Source organism: Brassica napus, chromosome A3 (genome assembly GCF_020379485.1).
Source record: "Brassica napus cultivar Da-Ae chromosome A3, Da-Ae, whole genome shotgun sequence".
In the NCBI taxonomy this organism is placed as follows: domain Eukaryota; kingdom Viridiplantae; phylum Streptophyta; class Magnoliopsida; order Brassicales; family Brassicaceae; genus Brassica; species Brassica napus.
This window is the reverse complement of record NC_063436.1, coordinates 21,951,667-21,977,110: the sequence shown is the minus strand read 5'-3', so window position 1 is coordinate 21,977,110 and position 25,444 is coordinate 21,951,667. Positions and strand designations below refer to the sequence as shown.

The 25,444-nt window shown below is 35.8% G+C and overlaps 5 protein-coding genes across 7 annotated transcripts; 3 read left to right on the top strand and 2 right to left on the bottom strand.

Moving 5' to 3' along the window:
• Positions 1 to 467: 467 nt before the first annotated feature.
• On the top strand, positions 468 to 3,024 carry LOC106442435 (sugar transport protein 3-like). Its single transcript, XM_048776716.1, has 3 exons — positions 468 to 825; positions 1,059 to 1,399; positions 1,832 to 3,024. Exons 1-3 carry the CDS (start codon positions 690 to 692, stop codon positions 2,909 to 2,911), a joined length of 1,557 nt encoding a protein of 518 aa, XP_048632673.1. The 5' UTR covers positions 468 to 689; the 3' UTR covers positions 2,912 to 3,024.
• Positions 3,025 to 3,558: 534 nt separating this feature from the next.
• On the top strand, positions 3,559 to 5,836 carry LOC106439915 (autophagy-related protein 3). 2 transcript variants are annotated; one of them, XM_013881462.3, is made up of 9 exons: positions 3,559 to 3,902; positions 4,128 to 4,198; positions 4,285 to 4,401; positions 4,462 to 4,628; positions 4,712 to 4,785; positions 4,899 to 4,950; positions 5,074 to 5,139; positions 5,245 to 5,372; positions 5,465 to 5,836. In XM_013881462.3, the coding sequence occupies exons 1-9, from the start codon at positions 3,745 to 3,747 to the stop codon at positions 5,559 to 5,561; spliced, it is 930 nt and encodes a 309-aa protein (XP_013736916.1). In that variant the 5' UTR covers positions 3,559 to 3,744; the 3' UTR covers positions 5,562 to 5,836. The 2 variants fall into 2 exon arrangements, with proteins under 2 accessions (XP_013736916.1, XP_048632676.1); XM_048776719.1 differs by lacking the exon at positions 4,128 to 4,198 and having other exon boundaries at positions 3,610 to 3,902.
• On the bottom strand, positions 5,820 to 7,189 carry LOC106439916. 2 transcript variants are annotated; one of them, XM_013881463.3, is made up of 4 exons: positions 6,746 to 7,189; positions 6,494 to 6,668; positions 6,321 to 6,405; positions 5,820 to 6,239 (listed from the first exon to the last, which is right to left on the bottom strand). In XM_013881463.3, the coding sequence occupies exons 1-4, from the start codon at positions 7,018 to 7,020 to the stop codon at positions 5,956 to 5,958; spliced, it is 819 nt and encodes a 272-aa protein (XP_013736917.1). In that variant the 5' UTR covers positions 7,021 to 7,189; the 3' UTR covers positions 5,820 to 5,955. The 2 variants fall into 2 exon arrangements, with proteins under 2 accessions (XP_013736917.1, XP_013736918.1); XM_013881464.3 differs by having other exon boundaries at positions 5,820 to 6,236.
• Positions 7,190 to 15,363: 8,174 nt separating this feature from the next.
• On the top strand, positions 15,364 to 18,953 carry LOC111214228 (leucine-rich repeat receptor-like protein kinase TDR). Its single transcript, XM_022716684.2, has 2 exons — positions 15,364 to 18,171; positions 18,380 to 18,953. The coding sequence occupies exons 1-2, from the start codon at positions 15,555 to 15,557 to the stop codon at positions 18,811 to 18,813; spliced, it is 3,051 nt and encodes a 1,016-aa protein (XP_022572405.2). The 5' UTR covers positions 15,364 to 15,554; the 3' UTR covers positions 18,814 to 18,953.
• On the bottom strand, positions 18,863 to 21,766 carry LOC106442437 (zinc finger protein ZAT1-like). Its single transcript, XM_048776715.1, has one exon. The coding sequence runs from the start codon at positions 21,036 to 21,038 to the stop codon at positions 20,220 to 20,222; it is 819 nt and encodes a 272-aa protein (XP_048632672.1). The 5' UTR covers positions 21,039 to 21,766; the 3' UTR covers positions 18,863 to 20,219.
• Between the last annotated feature and the right edge of the window lie 3,678 nt (positions 21,767 to 25,444).

Genomic DNA, 25,444 nt, shown 5'->3' with positions numbered 1-25,444 from the left:
CTTCTAGGTCCGGATAGGTTCGTAAAAACCTAAAAATATTCAAATAATTAAAAAAAAATATTTGTGTAAAAAAAATTAAAAATAATTTATTAAACAAAAGTAAAAATCAAAATCGGCGCGGATCAAGCTCCGGTTTCCATTATTTGATAGGGTTTTACCGTTTCTGCATAATCACACTCGACACTCCAATGCCGTTCTTCTATTATTGGATTATTAAACAATCAAAACATGCAACTTAGTGGGTCCGATCTCATCTCCAGAGCTTATCATCCAATCGTTTACTTTAAGAAGATAATCATCTCCTCTTTCTTCATCAAATCAAATGTTAAATCAAACAACAAACAAAAAGATAATGATTGTAGTAGGCAAAATAAAGAAACAAATAAACTTTTGACTTGTCTACGCAATAGAAAAGTCTTTCTTCACATGTCTATTCTTACTATTGTGCACTATAGATTTCTCATTAGCCAAACAACAACCAAGAGTTCCACACTCGAGTCCAAAAAAGACACTCCAGTGGTCCAACAAGTTTGCATACCTCGAAACTCATCAACATTAAGATGATATAGACTAAAATCTACTCTAAGAGAGATTTATTTGGCCATTTCTTGGAATTATAGCTTGGTTTTAGTTTCTTTTGAAGAAAAGTTATCACTTGTGTTTTGTCTGATCTGTCTCTCTACGTGGACATGGAAGAAAAAGAATCAAGAAAAGGAGCCATGGCTGCATCAAAATCTGGCGGGAAGATAACTTATTTTGTGGTGGCTTCATGTGTTATGGCCGCCATGGGAGGTGTCATCTTCGGCTACGACATCGGAGTTTCAGGTTTACATATATAACATATACTTTATAGTTTTCGATCGTTTCAAATCCATGTTTTGTGGTTGTATTCTCATTTATAAAAAATGATTGACATAACTATAGCTGACATGAGAAAAGTATACATTAAAACTAGAAAGAAAACGTAAGCAAATTGGTTTATGTGGCTGATAAATTAAAATGGATTTCTTAAACGTGTTTTTAGATATAATATGGAAATCATGTAATGACCTACGTAGGTGGAGTGATGTCAATGGGGCCATTTCTTGAAAGATTTTTTCCAAAAGTATATAAGCTCCAAGAAGAAGATAGAATAAGAAGAAGCCATAACAACAAGAACCACTATTGCCTTTTCAATAGCCAACTTCTTACGTCCTTCACGTCTTCTCTCTACGTTTCCGGTTTCATAGCTACTCTGTTAGCTTCGTCAGTGACTCGTTCGTGGGGTCGCAAGCCCTCTATATTTCTAGGCGGCGTGGCTTTTCTCGCTGGCTCTGCTCTCGGCGGCTCTGCTCAAAACGTTGCTATGCTCATCATTGCACGTCTCTTGCTAGGTGTAGGAGTTGGATTCACAAACCAGGTACGAGTTGTGTAAAGTAGAGATAGGACCAAATATTTATTGTGTTGTCTTAATATCTTACAAGAGAGTTGTATATACACAAGACTTAGACATATTTAACTAGGAATATAACTTATCTAAATCATCTAAATTAACTAATCTTTATCACAATAAAATTTCTATAATATTTTTGGTTTGGATTTCATAGACTTCATAGAATTCACTTCACAACAATTAGTTCACAAGATACACATCTTGCTCTACAATATATTTCCATTTAGTTGGACAATGTGATATGTGAACATGGTCACAATATCTATAAATGTTTTAAAAATTATTAAACAGTAGTTAGCTGCTTTAGAAGGGATTGGTGCATAGACATGTGCTTAAACGCCGTATAAACTGATTTTTAGAACAAGAGTTGTTTGTTTATGTTTGTTTGTGTTTGTACAGTCGGTTCCTCTATATCTGTCGGAGATGGCTCCGGCGAGATACAGAGGAGCAATCAGCAATGGCTTCCAGCTCTGCATCGGAATAGGGTTTCTAACTGCAAACTTCACCAACTACGAAACTCAAAAGATCAAAGAAGGCTACGGTTGGAGAATCTCTTTAGCCACAGCCGCGGTTCCAGCTTCAATCCTCACGTTAGGCTCACTCTTTCTCCCGGAGACGCCAAACAGTATCATACAAACCACCGGGGACGTTCACAAGGCCGAGCTCATGCTACGTCGTATCCGCGGAACAAACGACGTACAAGACGAGCTTGCCGATCTCGTTGAAGCCAGTTCTGAGTCAAACTCAAACGCACAACATGGGTTCTTGAACTTGCTCCAGACAAGATACAGGCCTGAGTTAGCGATGGCTTTTGCTATACCGTTCTTTCAGCAGGTTACGGGCATCAACGTCGTCGCTTTCTACGCACCGGTTCTGTTTCGAACCGTCGGGTTTGGGGAGAGCGGTTCGCTGATGTCGACGCTCGTGAGCGGGATCGTGGGAACAGCTTCGACGTTCTTGTCGATGCTTGTGGTCGACAGAATCGGTAGAAAGACTCTGTTTCTGCTAGGAGGGTTGCAGATGCTTGCGTCGCAAGTTATCATCGGTGTGATCATCATGGTGGCTGAGGCTCGCGACGGTGTGATCGGGGAAACGTACGGTTACGCGGTTGTGGTTTTGGTGTGTGTATACGTGGCGGGGTTTGGGTGGTCGTGGGGTCCACTAGGGTGGCTTGTACCGAGCGAGATCTTTCCGTTGGAGATTAGGTCAGCGGCGCAGAGTGTGACGGTGGCGGTTAGTTTTGTGTTTACTTTTGCTGTGGCTCAAAGCGTGCCACCGATGTTGTGCAAGTTCCAAGCGGGGATTTTCTTCTTTTATGGAGGGTGGGTGGGGGTAATGACGGTGGCGGTGCAGCTGTTTCTGCCGGAGACTAAGAATGTTCCGATCGAGAAGGTGGCTGGACTTTGGGAGAAGCATTGGTTCTGGGGGAAACTGACTAGGAAGCGTGTATGCCAAGGAACCACTTCTGTTAGTAGTTAATCTCCCAAACATATAATCTCAAGTTATGTGAAACCATGAAAGATGAAAATGAGTGTTTCAAATTGTTATGAAGTTATTTATTCATATGAAAATTAAAAAAAAATTGCACTATTTATTCAAATATGAATTTTAGAAATTTACATAAAAAAAGTATTATTGAACTTGTAGGCAATTCTTTCAAATAAAATTTTTTAAGTTTTTGTCACAAAAATAGTCCTCAAAAAAGAAAATGACCAAAATAGTTCATTTTTATTTTAAAATTTTTAATATTTATTCTTTATTTTTAAAAATTTGAAACTCAATCCCCAAAACTCCACCTCTTTAACTCTAAACCCTAAGTTTATAGTTAACCTTAAGGTAAAAATATATTTTTACTCTTTAATAAAACTTATTTTGGTCATTTTCTTCAGTGAGTGCTATTTTTGTGACAAAAACTTAAAAATTGTCATTTTAGGGAATTTCTCAATTTTTGAAATTGTAATTTTAGTTCAATGTTAAATTTGAGTAGTTTTGTGGTGATTTGAATGTATATTAGTGGAGTTTCTCAGTTAAAAATAAATAAACCTCATTAGAATGTTCTAATTAAAATCAATGTAACATTTGTAATCCACTTAAATTATTTTAAAAACTCTCTAAAACTAAAATATAAAAAGAAAGGGGCAAAACGTAAATATATAAAATTATGAGGATCAACGAAGACGGAATCTTCTAAGATAGCTTGTGCACACAATCGAATCTCCGATTAAGAAGTCGTCTTCCATACGAGTAGAATAATCCTTCTCTCGACAACAACTAAAATTTGATCAGATTCTCCAATTCATCGCGAGATTAAAATGTTTACGCAGAAGCTTCATGAAGCATACAAAGGCACGGTGGAGAGATTCACAGGTCCTCGTACGACCTCGGCCTTCAAGGAGAAGGGAGTCCTCAGCGTCAGCGAGTTCGTCCTCGCCGGCGATAATCTCGTCTCCAAGTGCCCTACCTGGTCTTGGTTAGTCAAAAAAAGTTTTATTGATGAATGTTAATTACAAAGTCGCGATTTTTAATTTTTGAGGTTTGTGAATTTCGCAATTATACGATATGGGTTAGCTGTAAACTCGATCTTCGAGGTATATGGGTGATGGGTTTCTCTGGTTTGGGGATAAAGTTATTGTCTTTTAGAGTTTTATATAGAATTTTGTGAGATTGTGATGAGATCAAGTTGATGTTTAACTAGGGAATCTGGTGACCCAAGCAAGAGGAAGTCATACTTACCCACCGAGAAACAGTTTTTGATTACTAGAAATGGTGAATTTGAGTTTTTTTTTTATGTTTGATTTGTTGTGTTATGTATGGACATTTCTCTTTAAGTTTTTATTGGGTTGAATGAACAGTACCTTGTCTACGGAGAGCTGCATCTGTGGCAGAGGAATACGAAGCTGCGGGAGGGGAAGTGTTGGTTGATGATGAGGATGATGATGGTTGGCTGGCAACTCATGGGAAACCCAAAGGTGAATGTTAGTTTTGTGCCTCACTTTCCTCATGGTTTAATGTTTTGTCTTTGATTTTAGATAAAGGCAGTGAAGATGAGAACTTGCCGTCCATGGATGCCTTGGATATAAACGAGAAAAGAGGTATACGATCGATACCTACCTATTTTGGAGCTGAGGAGGAGGATGATGATATTCCAGATATGGAAGAGTTTGATGAGGCTGACAATATGGTGGAAAATGATCCGGTCAGTTTCTTTTCTTCTTCGTTACTAATTACTATCTCATGTGACTTCCAGTTGACAAATCTTTTATCTTCCTTTGAGTCTAGGCAACTTATCTTGTGGCTCATGAACCAGATGACGATAACATTCTCCGAACTCGTACATATGATATCAGCATAACGTAAGCATCCTGTCTTAACATACCCAACGAATCTCTCTCACTGCTTTATTGTCTAGATTCTCACTCATTCTTTTGGATTAATAGCAAACTCATAACACTTCACTTTGGTTCAGGTATGATAAGTATTTCCAAACTCCTCGTGTTTGGCTGACCGGTTATGATGAGGTCTGCATCTTATTTAATTCCTGTTTCTTTTTTATTTTTCATCTTAGAACTCTTGGATTTTGCTGCTTGTTTATGCTCTTTTTATCTATCTTAAGAGCTGTGATGTATCCATCTATCTTGTAGTCAAGGATGCTGCTGCAACCTGAACTTGTAATGGAGGATGTAAGCCAAGACCATGCTCGTAAGACGGTAAAAATGAGACGAAGCTAAATAAAACTTTGTAAATCCTCTGAGTCTGACCAATGTAGTAGATTAATTGTGCAATCCTCTGTTAAAAAAAAAAAACTACAACAGGTGACAATTGAAGATCATCCACACTTGCCTGGGAAACATGCTTCAGTCCATCCATGTCGACATGGAGCTGTTATGAAGAAGATCATTGATGTATTAATGTCGCGTGGAGTAGAACCTGAAGTTGACAAGTGAGAGAGTGGTTTATATTGCAAAAAAACAGCTCTTCTTATAGTTCATTTGGGCCTTTTGCTGATTACACCATTTTGCTATTCTTTTCCAGGTACCTATTCCTGTTCTTGAAGTTCATGGCATCAGTTATTCCAACGATCGAGTATGATTACACAATGGACTTTGATCTCGGTAGCTCAAGCACCTAAAATACCAGGGTGAAAGCAATCACTGGTGTCGTCATGGATGGCTTGGTGGCTCTGCACTGTACATAAAAACTCTCATAATTTTCTTTTCTCTTCAAAAGAAACTGTAAGGTGTTGTGTTCTGTTTTGATCACTCGTTCATCTGAAGTTTATGCAGCAGATCAACTGTAATTTGCTATTGATCAGAACTGATTCCAAAGTCGTTCAGAAAACAAAATGTGAATGTAACTTTATTCTTACATCTAATTTAGCTGGGATTAATGATTTCAAATGATGTATATGTTGTGTTTGAAATCACTGTTTTTCTTTTATTACAACAAATAGTAGCACAAGGATCACAGCTGCAGAGATCTCTTATACAATTCTAACACAGGCGATGGACCATGAGTGTTTTATACTATCTAGCTCTTGTGGCTCTGGTTATGAACACGATAAGCAAAACAACAATGGTGAGCAGAACCGTCATCTGAAGCTTCTCTATTGCTGGCGCAGCACCTGTGGCTAACACAACCGTCTCATCTCCAGGAACAACCGTATCATCATCTCCACTGAAGAGGTCGGTGACGTACTTTGTGACTACTTCCATTGCGTCCATGATTTTGACGGCACTTCTCTGAAGCAGCCTCCTTATGAAGTTCACGGATAAAACAGTCTCTTCTTCTGACCTGTCACTCTCAGCTGCTTTATAAAATCAATGAAAAGTATTCACATAATCATCATCGTTTAGAACCCAACAACAGTCCACTTTTATATATCTCTTACCGTTGGTAATGAGCTCACGGACAACCTCATTGTTCATCACCGCATCCCAAACAGCCCTGTCTGAAGCCAATGACATAACCATTCTCTGCAAACAACAGTAGACACCAAATGTTTCTTTTCAAACATCTTTAGCAAATGATGGAACTCAAGACAGCTATCAAACAATACAGAACCTGAACTGAGGGATCCGTCTGAAACAGATGAAAGGCGTCGTAGAATCTGTCCAGCATATAAGGCTGCAGAAGACTAGTATTGCAGAGCTGCAATGGAGGCTCAATCCAATCTACAAACTCCGACTGATCTGAAACTTGGTCTTCTGATTTATCACCATCATCTTCATTGAACATCCTAACATATAAAGATGACTTCCTTTTTAATCTTGAGAACCCTTAATACATGTAAAGAAACAACCTTTCAAAACTCACAGTTGAAGTGCAGAGAAAGCATGCTCAACTTCCTCAATCTCCGGAGCTTTATCCTCTCTTTCAACAGCCACCCACTCAAACTCATCCTCCTCCTCAAACGAATCAATCACCGGCTCAGCTCTCCCCACCGATGTGGAAGAAGAGACAGAGGACGAGGAAACTGATGGTGACATGGATGGTTTCTTATTGCCGAGATTGGTCGCTGTAGCAGCACCAGCTTCTTCGAAAGTCTCCAGCTGCTCTCCGCCGCCACCGTTAAGGATTCTGATGTCCATTTTCGCCGCCTAGTTTTCTTGCTCTGTAAGCCGGAAACGGCGCTTACTATTACTTGCAAGTTATTACAAAAGTGTTTAATAATGGAACAGTTATTATTTTTCTTACATACTTTTTTTAAGGTCTCATACTTTTGTACGTTTCTAAATTAGCCGTATACTTGTACAATATGAATAAACAAACCCGTTACCTTTATAATTGCTCTTTAAACCCGTAATCGGGCCAGATCGTCGTGGAGCTCCATAGTAAAGGTTGCACATTGTTGTGATTATGAAATCCCGTATCCAACTCTGTATTATCCGATTATTAATACGATATTGTCCACTTTGGGCTTAATTGGCAAGCCCGCATGGATTTACTTTTGGTTTCCATCCCAAAAGGTCTCGTACTATTAGAGTTGGACATCTCTTTATATATTAGACACTCCTTGTCTAATTCTCCAATGTGGGACTTAGTTTGTTATATCACATTCTCCCCTTCAAACTAAGAATCACTTTCATCTCGTGTCCCACAACTGACTTCCAAAATCTTCTGACTTGATTTCTGCCACACACCTCTCATTCCTAACTCATAGGATACCCATTCATCACTCATTTATTACTCAAAGGGTATTTCGATCTTTCTTGCAGATTTCTCGTCAACCGGCTCTGATACCAATTGTTGGGATTGTGAAATCTCGTGTCCAACTATGTATTATCCGATTAGTACGATATTGTCCACTTTGGGCCTAATTGGCAAGCCCGCATGGATTTACTTTTGGTTTCCATCCCAAAAGGCCTCGTACTATTAGAGTTGGACATCTCTTTATATATTAGACACTCCTTGTCTAATTCTCCAATGTGGGACTTAGTTTGTTATATCACACACATCAGATAAAATTATCATGGAAGTTGGTTTATTAACACTAATAAATATTGTTATGAAATAAGAATATGTTGTTTGAACTTTGAATTAGGATAAAACAGTCATACTGTTGTAGCCGGAATCAAAGACAAAAAATAAGAATTGTCATATGAAAGTTATAAAATGTTCGAAAATATTTGATTTTATACTGTGAATGAAAGTCTTGATTCTGATAAGAAAGGTAACGAAGTGTTACCATAATCTTAAGTTACAAAAAAAAAAGTGTTACCATAATCTTTGAGCTTATACTACTATCTCAGAGTGCAGATATAAAAAGAAAATGTTTTGTTGCTAGCTAAAGGCATCGAAGAATATTACAATAATCTTTAGGACTTCCGGATGTGGTTACTACAGTTTGTAACCCACCAGTTCTTATTAATATAAACTTCATGTTGTAAATAAACTTTGACCCCACTTAGAATGTAAACTGCAATCTTCAGGTTCCAAGTTCCTACTTGTTATTTGGTTGTGGAAAATGACTTTTCCACCGTTTCAACGACCAAATCATTTATAATTTGGTTGTATACGAAACAATCTCAAGATCTATATGTTTTTTCCTCATCTTTCTGTTGATAGGGTTTCAGAAGTTACCATTTCTGTCTATTCAAGTCTTTCCAAAATGTTGGTTCCACAAGATACGAGAAAAACTGGTTAATTCTTATCTCGTAATATATGAACAACTTGGGCCCGTTATAATTCAGAACTCATAAGCTAGGATTCAAGAAATGTATATATTGTGTGTTAATACACAAAATTAATTGTGTAGACTACTAACTTCAGTTTTTACATCAGCTTCAGCTTATAGAAGAGTGAATAAGAACAAAAATCCACTCTGGTTACAGAAAAAAGGAAAGGTCAATGGGCATATGGGCTGTCCTCCAACTCTCCACCATTTTCACCCCACAATCATAACATTTTGTTTTGAAAATGTGGCATAAATTAAAGAAAAGACAAGGTTTTGTAATGAAAATGATGATTAGGGTTGTTGATTCAGAATCCCGTGGGAATGAATACTCATCTATTTCCAAAAAGTATACCATCTCTTTTCCATGAACAACATGATTACATATTTTGATAAATTAATTTTGTTTGTTTTTGTTCATTGGCTCTACCATCTAATCTGCTTAACAACTTTGAAAATGTTATGGAATTTCATAGGTGAATGATAATGCATTATTGCCACTTTAAATGTGCTCATAACTTCAAGCTAAAGCGTCTCTGTGCCCACAACACATATGACAAAATAAAAGCATGGGCCATGTATATTAAATTTGTTCAAATATTATAAACTAATACGAGTGTCTTAACAAGAAAAAAACTAATACGGGTCAGACTGCTTAAACTATATGGCAAAACTGACATCTAATCTGGCTTTATGTGAGGAATATGGAAATTAGTGTCAAATCATCTTCTGTTAATTGTGATGGGGTTGACAAAAAAAAAATTCTTTTCAACCATATAAGCGAAAGTGTTTGTTTATCCTTTGAGAAAATGTATATACTACACACAAAATTAACTGATTGAAGTTACGGATAAAATATTTGTTCATCTAATAAATGGCTACATGATAATTATTTATTTATTTCAATATAAATGTATGTATTTATTTTTAGATTGTGAGTGTAACTCCTTTTGCATAATTAACTTAGATATTATTGACGTTCCGTAGTTAGTTGTTTTATTTGAACTAGTTAGTTCATTTTGAACAAAATTAAAGCTCATATGGACTTTACATTGTCATTTTATAGTATATAAATACATTAATCATATCTATACTATACTAAAAGGGAGATATAAACCCCTCTTAGAGTGTCCACATCAGCATATATAATCATCCAATCAGAGAGCCCGAAGTTGCCACGTCATCTCATTTATTTTTTCGTAAAAAATGAAAAAAAAATGCAAAGGACAGGATCGAACCCGGGTTAGTATGACATAAATATAGAGCATATACCGCTAAGCCATTGAAACTTTCTTGAACACATATACAAGAATCACTAAATATGTAATCACAAACTCTTATGTACATTTACAATAATATGGATTCAACTTTCAAGACTTCGATATTTTGTTTTGTAAAAAAAATAAGAAAGTGACTAAGCTAATATATTCTTTGAAAGTGTGAGAACATTGACAAATATGAAAAAGCATAGATTTTTGTTTTCGTGACAAAGTTAAGACTTTTGTAAAAGTACGTTTACATGAGCTTGCTTTCCCCGATTCTATATACACAAGATTCTATATACACAAATAAATATAATATAACAACATAAGCTTGCTTTCCCCGATTCATATGAAAACTTTTTAAGTTATCCACCAAAGCAAATTAATTAAATCAATCAAATTGTTAGAATACAACAAATTAATATATAATTTTATTTTAAATTAAATTATTTAAAAGTGTATTTTCATTAAAAATAAAATAATAAAAAAGTAAAACTGATTTGATGGTAATTTTTATGACATATATATATATATATATTATGTGAAAGAAATATAAGCTTAATATGGAAAAAAATCTTAAATACAAAAAATCCTAAAATTAACAAAAAAAACTAATAAAAATTAAACTATGATATCAATTGAAAGCTTCTTAGACAATATTAATAAAATATTTAAACGATAATTAGACAAATTTAATTTTTTTTGCCAGCCAAAAATGTATTATTAATTAGCATCAGTTATTTCAAGATGTTTAAGAAAGGATGGACTTAAATGATATATGAACTATGAATAGTAGTACTTTGTAAAGCTGACTTAGATAACACATCTGCACATCATTTCCAACCTTTTTGATGTCTAAATTCAATTTCTTCAGAGCAGTTATTCCACAAAAAGATCGTATGAGATATTGTTTTGATATTCAGATTTGTTTCTTGAATGTTAAGAAGATTGATAACTGTAAAAATGTCTCCTTCGAATATTATATGTCTATAACCGAATCTCCAACATGAGACAACTTTGTTTAAAAAGTAAATAATTTTATTTTTCTTATATTATATAATAAATATATATTATTTACTGATAATAAAAATATAATTATTCATCTATCACAAATATCTATGCAAATATGTGAATCAAGTACTACAATCAAACAACATAATGATTTCCACAAAGAAAATTTAAAAAATATATTTATGTTATGTAGTCTTATTTTATATTCTTTAAATAATGTAATACAATATTATACATTATTTTTTTAGAATTGAGAAATACATATATATCAGTTAGACAAATTAAGCAATAATTAGACAATTTTGACTCTTTTTTTGCCATCCAAAAGTTTATTATTAATTAGCATCAGTTATTTCAAGATGTTTAAGAAAATATGGACAAAAAATAGGATGGACATAAATGATATATGAATTATGAATAGTACTTTGTAAAACTGACTTAGATAACACATATGCACATCCATTTTCAGTCCTTTTTGATGCCTAAATTCAATTTCTTCAGAGCAGTTATTCCACAAAGAGATCGTATGAGATATTGTTTTGATATTCAGATTTGTTTCTTGAATGTTAAGAAGATTGATAACTGTAAAATGTCTCATTTGAATATGATATGTCTATAACCGAGTCCCTACATCAGACAAGTTTGTTTTAAAAAAATATAATTTTATTTTTCTTATATTATATAATAAATATATATTATTTACTGATAATAAAAATATAGTTATTCATCTATCACAAATAACTATGCAAATATGTGAATCAAGTACAACAATCAAACAACATAATGATTTCCACAAAGAAAATTTTAAAAATATATTTATGTTATGTAATCTTATTTTATATTCTTTAAATAATGTAATACAGTATTATACATTATATTTTTTTAGAATTGAGAAATACATATAATATCTTATCCGCGCGTAGCGCGGTTAAAAAATCTAGTGATTTGTAATAAGAGATTGAAAAGGAATGAGGCTTGATATTCACACTATGACAAATCGTTTCATTATGAACATGAAATAAAATCGAAAAGTGTGATATAACAAATGTCAAATAAAATAACACTAACGGTGGTATTTCTAATAAAAAAAGTTTATAAAAAGTAGTCACATTATATCATATTATATATTGAAATGGCCTCACTCCCATCAATCGTTATCTTTTTCTCTTTATTTCATCCTCTTGTTTACTTTTGAAGAATGTTCAATTCTTTCATCATTCTCTTGAGGAAACTTTTATTACTATTGTTCCTTTCTAATCCACCTTTTTTTGTTTGTAGTGTACTTCCAAATTTAAATAATTTTCCTCTAATCCGTTGTTAAATTTTTAAGAGTATTTATACATATTAAAATATGATAATTAGTTATATTAAATTTGTTATATAATTTTATTGTATATTTTCTAGTTACCGTCAACCAATTATATTTAATCAATTTACATATTTTTAATTATTATTATTTTTTAAATACAAAATATCTTAAAATATAGAAAATTTTTTTTTTGTGAAACCAGAAAAAATATATAAAAATGAATATGTTTTACATATACAAACAAAATAACTTGAATACATATATCCAATCAAAATCTTTATGTCTAACTCAATTCGAAATACTTAGCTGCTGTTCAAACATTTTTTAATAGTGGGATTTAATCCCGTTATTGTGTAAGAAAACTTTCCAATATAATTTCACCAAGAAATCACAATCCAGCACCGAAACATTTCGAACATTACAATCATTAAAATATTTTTTCTTACCATCATGAAATGTTGTGTATTTTAATGTATAAACACGATTTTCTTCCTACCAAATGTTAAAAATATATAATAATGATTCCGTCATAAGCAAACGTTCAATCCTATTTCTCTTTGACACTTCAGTTTGTGTGCGGATTCTTTCAAAAAACAAATGGTAAAACCCTCATTCTGTGTAAGTCTAAATATTTTAGTCAACCTCTAAACCTAAGAATCCTTGCATTTAATAAAACAAACCAAGAACACCTGCATCCAAACCAAGAGCACCTGCACTGCATCAAACTCTAATTCATATTGCAAAATCTCATATATCCTATAGTTCAGTTGGGGGTGGAACCGTCATATGATAAAAGGCAAAACATACTACACTGTTGTTGCGAAAAAGACACGCGTGACAACAAAACACTAACAAAAGAGAAATCAAATGACGCATGCTTCTACACATTATTCTCATTATTGCTATCTATTTATTTTTTACAAAAGAATTCAGAAAATTTTGGACCATTGGTCCTAATAGGACGAGTTTGTAAAACGTATATCATTCTACTTCAAGGCTACATTTTTTTTTTTTGAGAAATCAAGGCTACATTATATTCATATAGGCTATAAAATCATTTGAACGTAAAATAAACACTTCACGCAAATGCATGTGTATATTCATACTGTGCATGCAGCGATGTTAGGATATAAGGAAAATGAAACTACATGCAGTATAATGTGTGTATTTTTTCAAAAAAAAATGTCTATCATTTTGTGTTCGCAGTTAATTAATGCATTTTGCTCACCGCTCATGTATGTACCTTGGAGATTTTGTACATTGGCGATAATTTAGGTGATTAGTTGAAGATTAATGATGATAGTTTTTGAACTTTTAGGGGTAAATGGAATATATGTGAGATATTAGTTTCACCCAGCCTGATGATGAAAAGTGAATCTATAATGGCAAGCAACCATCATTACACAATCCTTATAATGCCTCTAAGTCAATTTCTACAGCTATAACTTTATATATACAGCACTGACAAAAATAATACTATATTGTTTTCTCAAAGAATGTTAACAATGAAAATAAATAATATATAATAAGAGAAAGCCATCGTGTCCGAAAAATATACAAGAAAAAGGCAAAGTTTGGATCTCCTCCTAGCAGTATTAAATGTTTAAAATGAGACCAAAAATATCTAAAGTAGAAAAGAAACCTGTGATCAGAGCCGGTCATTTAAAATCGGAAGCAAAAAAAAAATGTGGCTAACCACTGATAGTCCAACCCAGAAAATGAAGAATGGGAGATATGTGAGCTTTGCCACTAAACTAAGGAGAATTTTGAAAATATGTCGCCGGAATTTATTCATAAAATAAACAGCCGCAAGCAACTGCTTCACTCGTTTGATGCCAGGATCGGCTGTGCATGTGATTGAGATCTTTTAAAAAATACATGAAAAATGTTAGAAACCATGAATTTAAATAAATGTCCATTATGACAAACTTACAATCACATATATACACTTGTAGATCATTTTATTTTTTGACTAACACACTTGTAGATTAATCAAAATGAGATAAAAGTATGTTTTTAGTAGAACATGACCATGTCATTGAGCTATCTTAAGAATTACATGAAAATGTTACAGAGTGAATATAAAAATATTTCATAATGTTGTTAATTTATTTGAAAATTAACCGAATTCGTAAATAAGACATGCAAGACAACTAATTGAAAAGATTCTTTTTTAACTAATCTACAGTGATCTAATAGCTATATAAAGGAGTCATTATGCAAACCAAAAGAACAATATGTACATCTTTTCACTAAGATTTCAATGATAATGATAAGATTATTGTGTCAACTAATTGAAAGCAAGTAACTCTGGGTTATTTGTTTTTATTTATTAAAAGTACTAAAGAGATGCACGCGTATATCTAATCGACTATACGTATGAACTGAATGGTGTGATGGATTGCTTGAAGCCTTGAAGAACCTTGAATCTTTTTGGGCGCCAGAATTGGTGTTCGAATAAATCATACTAGTTTGAATGTATTTTTTATAAATAAATAAAAATTTCGTATTTAATAAATATACAAAGTGGGCTTTGAGAGTTAGTGGAGTAACAGAGGAATTTAGCTTTATTGGATCCTGTGAGTGACTGAGATACATACAGCCCACTTTCACTTACTTATATACACATTTCTTGTGTGTGTATGTATGTATGCATGTTCTATACATTCCAATAAACATTCAATTTGTCTGCAAATGGTTTCAAAAAGAAAACCAAAAATGGAAAAATAATTTAAAAGAGGTAAAAATAAGATGCAGACAAATCTAAAATGTAAATAATGTATTTTTAATAAGAATGAGTGGCATGTTGATTTGGTTTCTGATTTTCAAAGATCTCCACCCAGAAGCCAGTATTGTAATTTGTATGATGGGAACAAAAAAAATAGACCTATATAATGCATGCATATTATAAAATAGTTTGACAAATAATGTTTTATTAAATAAAACAAAATTGTAATTAGTAATTCATAGGAATTTTGTTTGCTCAACAATTACAAACAAATGGATTATAAATATTAATTGTTTATGTATGACATAACAGAATGCCTTAACCAACAACCAATAAAGAAGGAACAAGTATTAAAATAAGAAGTAAGTAATTTTGAAAAAGGTAAGAAAAGTAAAAGAAGAGTGGAAAATGGATTGAGTTCGTCTTTTCTTTTCTTCCCCACACAAACCATAATGCCCTTAACCAACAAAAGCCAGACCATTAGACGCACTCCACAATCATCACCTTCATGATGACTTCTTCTCTTCTCCTTCTTCACCTTCTTCAAACCCTTATATCCACCATTGTTAACCCTAAAGCCTTTCTCAACTTCACCTCACTTATTCAGACAATCTTTTCACTTTCTTTTTCCTAAAAAAGCCATGAACAAGAAGAACACTTCTCTTTCTCTTGTTCATCTCTTTATCCTTCTTCTTCCTTTCTCTTCCTTATCTCTCAAGCTTTCACCTCAGCTCTCCTCTCTCATTTCCCTCAAAACATCTCTCTCCCCCTCTCCCTCTGCCTTTCAAGACTGGAAAGTCACCGATAACCAAAACGGCGCCGTTTGGTGTTCTTGGTCCGGTGTAGTCTGCGACAATGCAACGGCTCAAGTCATTTCTCTTGACCTCTCTAACCGGAACCTCACAGGCCATCTTCCTCAACAGATTCGTTACTTGTCATCGAGCTTGCTCTACTTGAACCTCAGTAAGAACTCCTTGGTGGGTCCGTTTCCCACTTCTCTCTTTGACCTCACCAAGCTCACCACTCTTGACATCAGCCATAACTCCTTTGAATCAAGTTTCCCTCCTGGAATCTCCAAGCTCAAGTTCTTAAGAGTCTTCAACGCCTTCAGCAACAACTTCGAAGGCTTGTTGCCTTTGGAAGTGGCTCGTCTCCGTTTCTTGGAAGAGCTTAACCTCGGTGGTAGCTACTTCGAAGGAGAGATACCTGCTGCTTACGGTGGTTTACAGAGACTAAAGTTTATCCATTTAGCCGGAAACCTTCTCGGAGGTGGTTTACCTCCGAGATTAGGCTTCCTACCAAACCTCCAACACATCGAGATCGGTTACAATCAGTTCACAGGAAACATACCTTCTGAATTCTCATCACTCTCGAACCTTAAGTACCTTGACGTCTCCAACTGCACTCTCTCTGGCTCTCTCCCTCAAGAACTCGGAAACCTCACAAAGCTCGAGACTTTGCTCCTCTTCTCCAACGGCTTCACCGGCGCAATCCCAGAGAGTTACAGCAACTTAAAATCTCTAAAGTCACTAGATTTATCAAGCAACCAGCTCTCAGGCACCATCCCTCCAGGCTTCTCTTCCTTAAAGAATCTCACGTGGTTTAGCGTAATCAGCAACAACCTCTCAGGGGAAGTCCCCGAAGGCATCGGGGAGCTCCCTGAGCTAACCACATTGTCTCTCTGGAACAACAACTTCACCGGAGCTTTACCGCAGAAGCTCGGAACAAACGGAAAGCTCGAGACTTTAGACGTCTCCAACAACTCATTCACCGGAACCATCCCTCCTTCTCTCTGCAACGGCAACAAGCTTTACAAACTCATCCTCTTCTCCAACAACCTCGAAGGCGAGCTCCCAAAGAGCTTAACAACCTGCACGTCTCTCTGGAGGTTCAGGACTCAAAACAACAGACTAAACGGCACCATACCGTTAGGATTCGGCTCTCTTGACAACCTCACGTTCGTAGACCTGAGCAGCAACAGATTCACCGACCAGATTCCATCGGACTTCGCCGAAGCTCCTGTTCTTCAGTACTTGAACCTCTCCTGCAACTCGTTCCACAGCAGATTACCGGAGAATATCTGGAAAGCTCCCAACTTGCAGATCTTCTCGGCGAGTTTCAGCGACCTGATCGGTGAGGTTCCTAACTACGTGGGATGCAAGAGCTTCTACAGGGTTGAGCTGCAAGGAAACTCGCTCAACGGGACCATCCCTTGGGACATAGGACACTGCGAAAAGCTTCTCTCTTTGAACCTCAGCCGCAACTACTTAACCGGAATCATCCCCTGGGAGATCTCCACGCTTCCTTCCATTGCTGACGTGGATCTTTCTCGTAACCTCCTAACCGGTACGATCCCCTCCGACTTCGGAAGCTCCAAAACCATAACGACTTTCAACGTTTCGTTTAATCAGTTAACCGGTCCGGTTCCGACCGGTTCGTTCACGCATTTGAATCCGTTGTTCTTCTCCTCTAACGAGGGGCTGTGCGGAGACGTGCTAAGGAAGCCTTGCGGCTCCGACACGGAACCGGAGATTTACGGCCGGAAGAAAACCGCCGGAGCTATTGTCTGGATAATGGCGGCGGCCATCGGCGCCGCGTTCTTCCTCCTCGTCGCCGCCGCTCGGTGCTTCAAGAAAAGCAAAGTCGACGGCGGAGAGGTAGGACCGTGGAAGCTGACGGCGTTCCAGAGGCTGAACTTCACGGCGGACGACGTCGTCGAGTGTCTCTCGAAGACGGACAACATCCTCGGGATGGGGTCGACGGGGACGGTGTACAAGGCCGAGATGCCGAACGGGGAGGTCATCGCCGTGAAGAAGCTCTGGGGGAAGAACAAGGAGAACGGGAAGATCCGGCGGCGGAAGAGCGGCGTGCTCGCGGAGGTCGACGTGCTAGGCCACGTGCGCCACCGGAACATCGTCCGGCTCCTCGGATGCTGCTCGAACCGGGAGTGCACGATGCTTCTGTACGAGTACATGCCCAACGGGAGCTTGGACGATCTCCTCCACGGAGGGGATAAGACGACTAACGCGGCGGCGGAGTGGACGGCGTTGTATAATATCGCGATCGGAGTCGCTCAGGGGATTTGCTACCTCCACCACGACTGTGATCCGGTGATCGTGCACCGTGATTTGAAGCCTAGTAATATTCTCCTCGACGGGGACTTCGAGGCGCGTGTGGCGGACTTCGGCGTCGCGAAGTTGATTCAGACCGATGAGTCTATGTCCGTCGTTGCCGGATCTTACGGTTATATTGCGCCAGGTACCCTCGTTGTTATTTTTTATTACTTAATTTTCCCTCTAGTTTTAAAATTGTGTACTTTCGTCCTTTTTTTTTATTTGTCGGCTTGTTAAAACATTCTTCTTGTCGTGTGATGACGACAACCTCTGACTCTTTTATCTTGTTTTTGTTTTGGTTATATATATATGATTACGACAACCTCTGACTATGTTTTGTTTTGGTTATATAGAGTATGCATATACACTACAAGTGGATAAAAAGAGTGATATCTACAGTTTTGGAGTGATACTATTAGAAATCATCACTGGAAAAAAATCGGTCGAACCGGAATTTGGAGAAGGTAATAGTATCGTGGATTGGGTTAGATCAAAGCTGAAGACAAAGGAAGATGTAGAGGAAGTGCTAGACAAAAGCAGGGGTAGGTCGTGTAGTCTCATAAGAGAAGAGATGAAGCAGATGCTGAGGATTGCATTGTTGTGTACAAGTCGGAATCCAACGGATCGGCCGCCGATGAGAGATGTGTTGTTGATTCTCCAAGAGGCGAAGCCGAAGAGGAAGACAATGGGAGATAATGTGGTTGTTCTTGGCAATGTTAGTGATGTTAATCTGGAAGGTGTTTGTGGTGGTAATGCTGGTGTTAAATGTCAGAAGATTGGAGTGTGATTTGTTGATATGTCTTTGTATTTGGTGGTGCTTTGTAATGGTAGAATTAAATTTTTTTGAATGGTGTTAAGAGTATATATATGAGTGTACTTTTGCTTTTGTGTTTTATTATATGAGTGAAATATTTCGTTTTTGAGGAATATCAAACAAGCTTCTACATTTATTGGGCTAAAGAATAATTTGAGACAGGTTTTTTACGTGAAGAGTGGAACTGTCCATTTGCATGCAGCTTCATTCAGAAGATTTGAATGACTAATTCCCTGCTAATTATCACAATGACTTTCTAGTAGTCTTCATTGACACATTACTGAAAAAGTTCTATATTCACTTCAGAGGCAACATTAGTTGCAAAATCAGTGTTTTGCTTTGGAGCAAACTAACTTGCATTGGCTTCAAGGAAAAATAATAAAATAGAATGTGAAACTGACAAAAAAAGATGATTATAGAGAATGATTTCAGACGGTTTAACACTCCCTCACCCTGCGTCCACCTTAGCATTTACATGTTAATCAAATATATATATATATCATTTGCAAGTGATAACTATTAATGTTTTTGTTTCACACTTTTGCAAATCATATTCAAGGAATTAAAACAAAACACATGTACGTATTTCTTCTTAATGTAATACACTACTTTAACATGTTAAATGCAAAGAAACAATCAAATTATGAATTAGTAAAAAAGACAATAAAATGATGACTCTATTTAATTTTAATTCCATATAACATGCTATTCCTATTTTTAGTAGTACCACTATTTATTTTGATTACACTGTTTCCATATATCATAGTATTTCTATTTTTGAATCAATTGATATATTTTGACCCAAGAAAAAAACCAATGGATATATTTGAATATAATATCTTTGATTTCAGTTAGTCAAACAAAAACTTAATTTTTATTTATTTTGTAAACTTACACGAATATTTTTTCTCTCTTTTAGAAAGTAGAACATATTTTTTTACTATGAATGTTTGATTTTGTCTTTTGACTAACACAATATTATGAATAGTCTCTAATTAGGTCGATTTCTCTGCATCATATTGTATCACTACATCTAGGATCCTAATTTGATATTTCGAAATCTTGCAGTTCAAAATTTTTAAAAACATATACACATTCTGAATAAGAGATTATATGAAGGAAGAAAACATAACTTTGAACCAAACTTTTGTTAATATATGATAAATAAACCAAAGGGCTACAATAACTGAGAAAACAGAAAAGAAAACTTAAACTTAAACCAGAGTTTTGTTAATAAACTAAAAGGGACAACAACATAAAAATAGAGAACACATTTTGATTATCTTTCATCCAAATCTATTAATCACCCAAATTCCACCCTTTATTCTATGCTACTCGGCTGAAGTCACTAACCAAACATAACGAACCTAGTTACTTGGTTATAGAAACACATAATGAACCTTCTTGTGACCACCAAGTGCTTGACCGGATCCAAACACTCTGCCACATATTTCACATTTGTAATTTCGAACCATGGCTTGCCCATTCTTGTCACAAATCTTCAATCGTTTGGTCTTGTGACTCGTTCGGTGACCACCTAATGCCTGATACGAATGCAAAACTTTTCCACATATATCACACGTAAATTTTTTCTTACACTGATTCTCCTTCTCAACTAAATATGTTTCATCGTCGTCATCCTCATCTTCATTCTCATCGATGTCTTTTGTTAAGACTCTCACATTTGAAGCAACATATTTATCTTTGTCATCATCATCAGAATCTATATCGATAGACTTTCGAGTATATTCTTCTTTTTCATTTGGAGTTGCTAGCAAGCGGTCAATAGCATTCCAATTCTGAGAATTTTCTGGTCTCTGTCCCTTAGACATGGCTACAAGACACAAAGCACATTCTTCAACAGCTGTTAAAGAACTCGGACACTCATCTACATCCACGACGAACTTTCTCTTGCCTTTTATTTGTTGTCCACCTTCTCCTCTCTTTAGATCTGGTTCCGGACCAACTTCACTTGCGTGGACAGATCTCATCAAAACTGTTTCATTAGGTCTGATGTTTGCTGCAAGTTTGGTGAGTGTCTTCAATGTTGGGACGGTCGAGCCAGTTGCTGATTCTGCGTTTGATGCCGAAATTTTCCGAGTGTGGGACCTCATGTGGCCTCCTAAAGCTCTCCCATTTGGAAATGATTTCTTGCACACTTGACAGTTTCTTGTTTCATTGAGAAGTGAATACATCATGACGATGGAAAGAAAGAAGGTAGAGATTTTTAATGTTTTTTTCTGGGAGAAGTGTTTGATTGAATATGTTGTTTTGTATCATTTCGAGGTATATATAGCTGCAGAGATTGAGGAATACGTAAGTACGTGTAGAGTTCTATTCAAAAGGAGTTATCCACTTACCATAAATGTTTAGTGACATATATGCTCTAACAATTATTCAGCAAACTAATTATTATTCCCTGTTTTTCTTATATAATAGAAATCACCTTCAAATGTTTAGTGTTTTTATTATTTTGCAGCTTAATACAAAAGTTATGGCATGCAAATAATTTTTAGTTTGACTGATAAATAGTTGACTAATTAATACAAACACACGGTACGACGAAAAAGCCTCCAAGTATAGAAAATTCATGCAGTCAAAAAAAAGTATAGAAAATTCATGTTGGTCTCCCTAGTTCGCAATCTTTGGGCTAGAAAACACCAAGCCCATTTTGGACGAAGATATCGAAGCCCATGTTATCTACGAGAGGTCACTGTTTTATATTCGAAACTATTTAAAATTCGACTGAACTCATAAGCTTTTAATGAATGCAAAAGAAAAATGCCTCGTTGGAGGAAAAAAAAAGTTAAACAGACAATCAAAACATAGAACAGAGTACCAGTGGCAGTGTTTAATGTATAGGCTCTCGTCACTTGTGTTATACTACTACTTCTACATTTGGAAAAGATGAACATGATCATTTATGGTGTGGTCTCGCACTACAAGAAAACGTAACGTAACCTTAACGAGGAAATTTAACGAGGAAAAATAATCCTCGTAAAAAAACGTTGATTTTGCGAGGAAAGTACGTAGAAAAAGAAAAGCATTGTTATTTCGTCGTAAGGTAACGACAAAACATATTCGTCGTAAAGACGATGTAAATTGACGTGGCTTTTACGAGGAAAAACTATTTCCTCGTAAAAGCCACGTAAATTTCGCGAGTTTTTTACGACGAAATATTTTACGTGTACTTAACGAGGAAATTTTGAATTTCCAGGGATACTGAAGCTGAAATGCGTCATCTTCAAATGTGAATGGTTCGACCCCGTCGTCAACAGAGGTGTTTGGTCTAACAAATTTGGTGTAGTTGATGTCAACGGTGGACGTCGGTACAACAAATTCGAACCTTTCATCTTAGCTTCATAAGCAGACCAAGTTAGCTTCCTTCCATACCCTCGGATGAGAGATTCGGGTATAAATTGGTTAGCAGTGATCAAAGTTACACCTCGAGGACGAATCATCAGTGGAGAAGAACCACCATTGCAAGAAGAACAGATAAATGAAGTCGAGGAACCTGAACAAGAAATTGATGACATCCTTCTCATTGATCCGCATAATCACGAATACGAAGATCTTACCGATGATGCCACAGACGAAGCTGTAGAAGACGAGTTTAATGAAAATGATGATATTTCTAGTGATGACGAGAATGTCGATGTATCCGATTGATGTATTTGATTTTGTGTAGTTTGTTTTATGAATAAGGTAATGTGAGAGTTTGTTTTATGAATAAGGTAATGTGGGAGTTTGTTTTATGAATAAGAAATTGTGGGAGTTTGTTTTATAAATAAGTAAATGTGGGAATTGTAGTTTGGAATGGAAATAAAGATGGGGTTTGGAATATATGAAGTAGAAGATAAGGAATATGGGGTTTTGGGGTTTGGGGTTTCGGATTTTAGGGATTTAAACGTAATACTCGTTAATTCCTCGTAAGTTGACGTCGAATGTACGACGTAATCCTCGTTTATTCCACGTAGGACAGAATCGTCGTAAAGAACTCGTTAGCTTACGTGGAAATAACGACGAAACTAAAAAAAAAAAAAAAGCGAAACCCGTTAATTCCACGTAGGACCGAATCGTCGTAAAGACCTCGTAAGGTAAATAGACGTAAATACCACGTAAAGTAAATGACGAAGGAGGCACTCTTTAATTCCACGTAGGATGATTTCGTCGTAATCACCTCGTAACAAAAATCGTCGTAAAAACCTCGTAGACTAAAAACTAGAAAAAAAAAAAGGAAAAGAAGAGAGACACCAGATTTACATGTGGCAAGACTTCCAGCAATTATAATACTTAAGTCTCGCCCACATAAATTCTAATATCTTCTTCTCTTTCTTTTTTTCCAAATATTTCTAATTTGGTGAAAAGCGGGACTAGCTACTTCCTCATAGTATAAAAACTAGTAAAAAAGAAAAAAAGAAAGATACTGGAATTATATGTGGCGAGACTTAAGTCTCACCCACATAAATTCTAATATCTTCTTTTCTTCTTTTTTTTTCAAATATTTCTAATTTGAAAAGTATTTTGGTGAGGAGTGTGATTTGAGATAGGGTGTGTTTTGTGAGTTTGTGTGTGGTTTGAGAAGGAAAGTTGTGGGCATTTATAGAAAATATAGGCTCGCTAATTCCTCGTAACTGGTTAACTCGTTAATTCCACGTAACCCAACTCGTCGTAAAAACGTCGTTAACGAAAACGCAGGCCTTTGTATTTCGTCGCTATTTCCTCGTAAATGAAAACGCGGGCCTCTGTAATTCCTCATAAGTTTACGAGGAAATTACGAGGACAAGTAATCTTATATATATCCCGAGCGAGCTCGCTCTGTCTTTCCTCCCCACTTCCTCTCCACTTCCTCCCTAATTCGTAGCAATGGTAAGTCTCTCTAATTCCTCTCTAGTTTGATTAGTTTAGGATAAATTAGGTAGGGGTGGGCAAAAAAACCGAACCGAACCGATCAAACTGAACCGACTGAACCGAAACTGATTCGAACCAAATCAAAGTTTATTTCAAATCATTCGGTTGAAGATTTTCCCAACCCGAACGGTTCAGTTCAGTTCAGTTTAAACCAAACCGAACCGATAAACCGAAGTGTTTTATAGTTATTTAAATTAAAAATATTAGTAAATTAAAATCCTAAGATTAAGCCCACGTAATTTTCTTTTACACTAAGAAAATCCTAATATAATTTGATTTCCATGAAACTAATATAATTTATTATACGGTTTCATGCTTTTGTGTAACCATTATTGTATTTCTCTCAAAGACGTGTTCTGTTTTCAATTTTTGTTAGTGAAAAGAACAATATGGAATCGTGGGTGTAGAGTTATAGTAAAAATATAGATAAATACTCGTATAGTATATATATAACATATACTAATTATTGATTCGTTGCAGCTTTTTTTGATGATATCACATGGAAGATGACTTATTACATGCTTTTTTTAATTCTTAAGAGACAAAAATATTGTTTTTTTCTTTTTATTTAGTTAATTTTGGTTTGATTGAATTCTTATAAAGTTATAAACTATATTTGTAACATTTTAAAAGGTTTTTATTTTGGTTTTATATTAAATTTAATTTACATACTTAATTTTTTATTATGACCAACATGATTATTTCATGACAACCATACATTTATGTATTAAAACATAATTTCTTGTACAATAAATAAACTAAGAAAAATCCGATTAAACTGAACCGAACCGAAATACAAACCGAATTGAATATGAACCAAACCGAATATAAACCGAACCGAACATAACTGAACCGAAATCGATCCAAACCAAACTAACTATGGTTTACTTCAGCTGAAAAAAATCTAGAACCGAACTAACCAAACCGAACCAAACTCGAACCGAACCGATAAAATAACCGAAGTGCCCACTCCTAAAATTAGGTGGTTAGTATAGGGAATTTAGATAGGTTTACGGATCTTATGTTATTTAGTGTTGATTAGGTGGATAATGTTGGGAAGTATGTTGTTCACAAAAATTTAAAAAATTAAATTTTTTTCTCAGGTTCGAAAAGGTAGACTTACTGCCCATTACAGAGAGATGTTCGGTGAGCCGGGTAGTCGTTTAGACCCGTCGTCTTCTTCAGCTCCCGGTTCTTCGGGTCAGGAGACTGTCCCCGAGACTCAGTACACTCAGAGAGTCATTGGATCTCCTTCTTCTAGTGCACCATCGGTTCCTCACGTGCCTCCCCAGATGGCTCCTCCTCCTGTGCCTTCTCCGATGCCGGCACCTCCGATGCCCGCCGAGATTCATCCCGATTTGATGGTGCCTCCGAGTGCTCCTTACTCGCAGTACACCGTAGAGGACATTCTCCGTCTGCCATGCAGAGAAGGTTTACCAGTCATCGACCCCGACCGACCGGACGAAACTTTATGGTATGTTTCATTATTTTTTTATTCTTTTTAAATTCTTTTATAACTTTAAAAAATAATTTATATTTTAAATTTGTATTTTTCAGGTGGGGGATTGACGGATGTCTTGCATCGGACGTAACCGACACGATAAAAGGTTACTTCTCCATGCCACATCCGAACTGGAAAACGACGCCCCACTACGTCAGAAAGACGTGGTTCAAAATTTACGCTGTAAGTTCT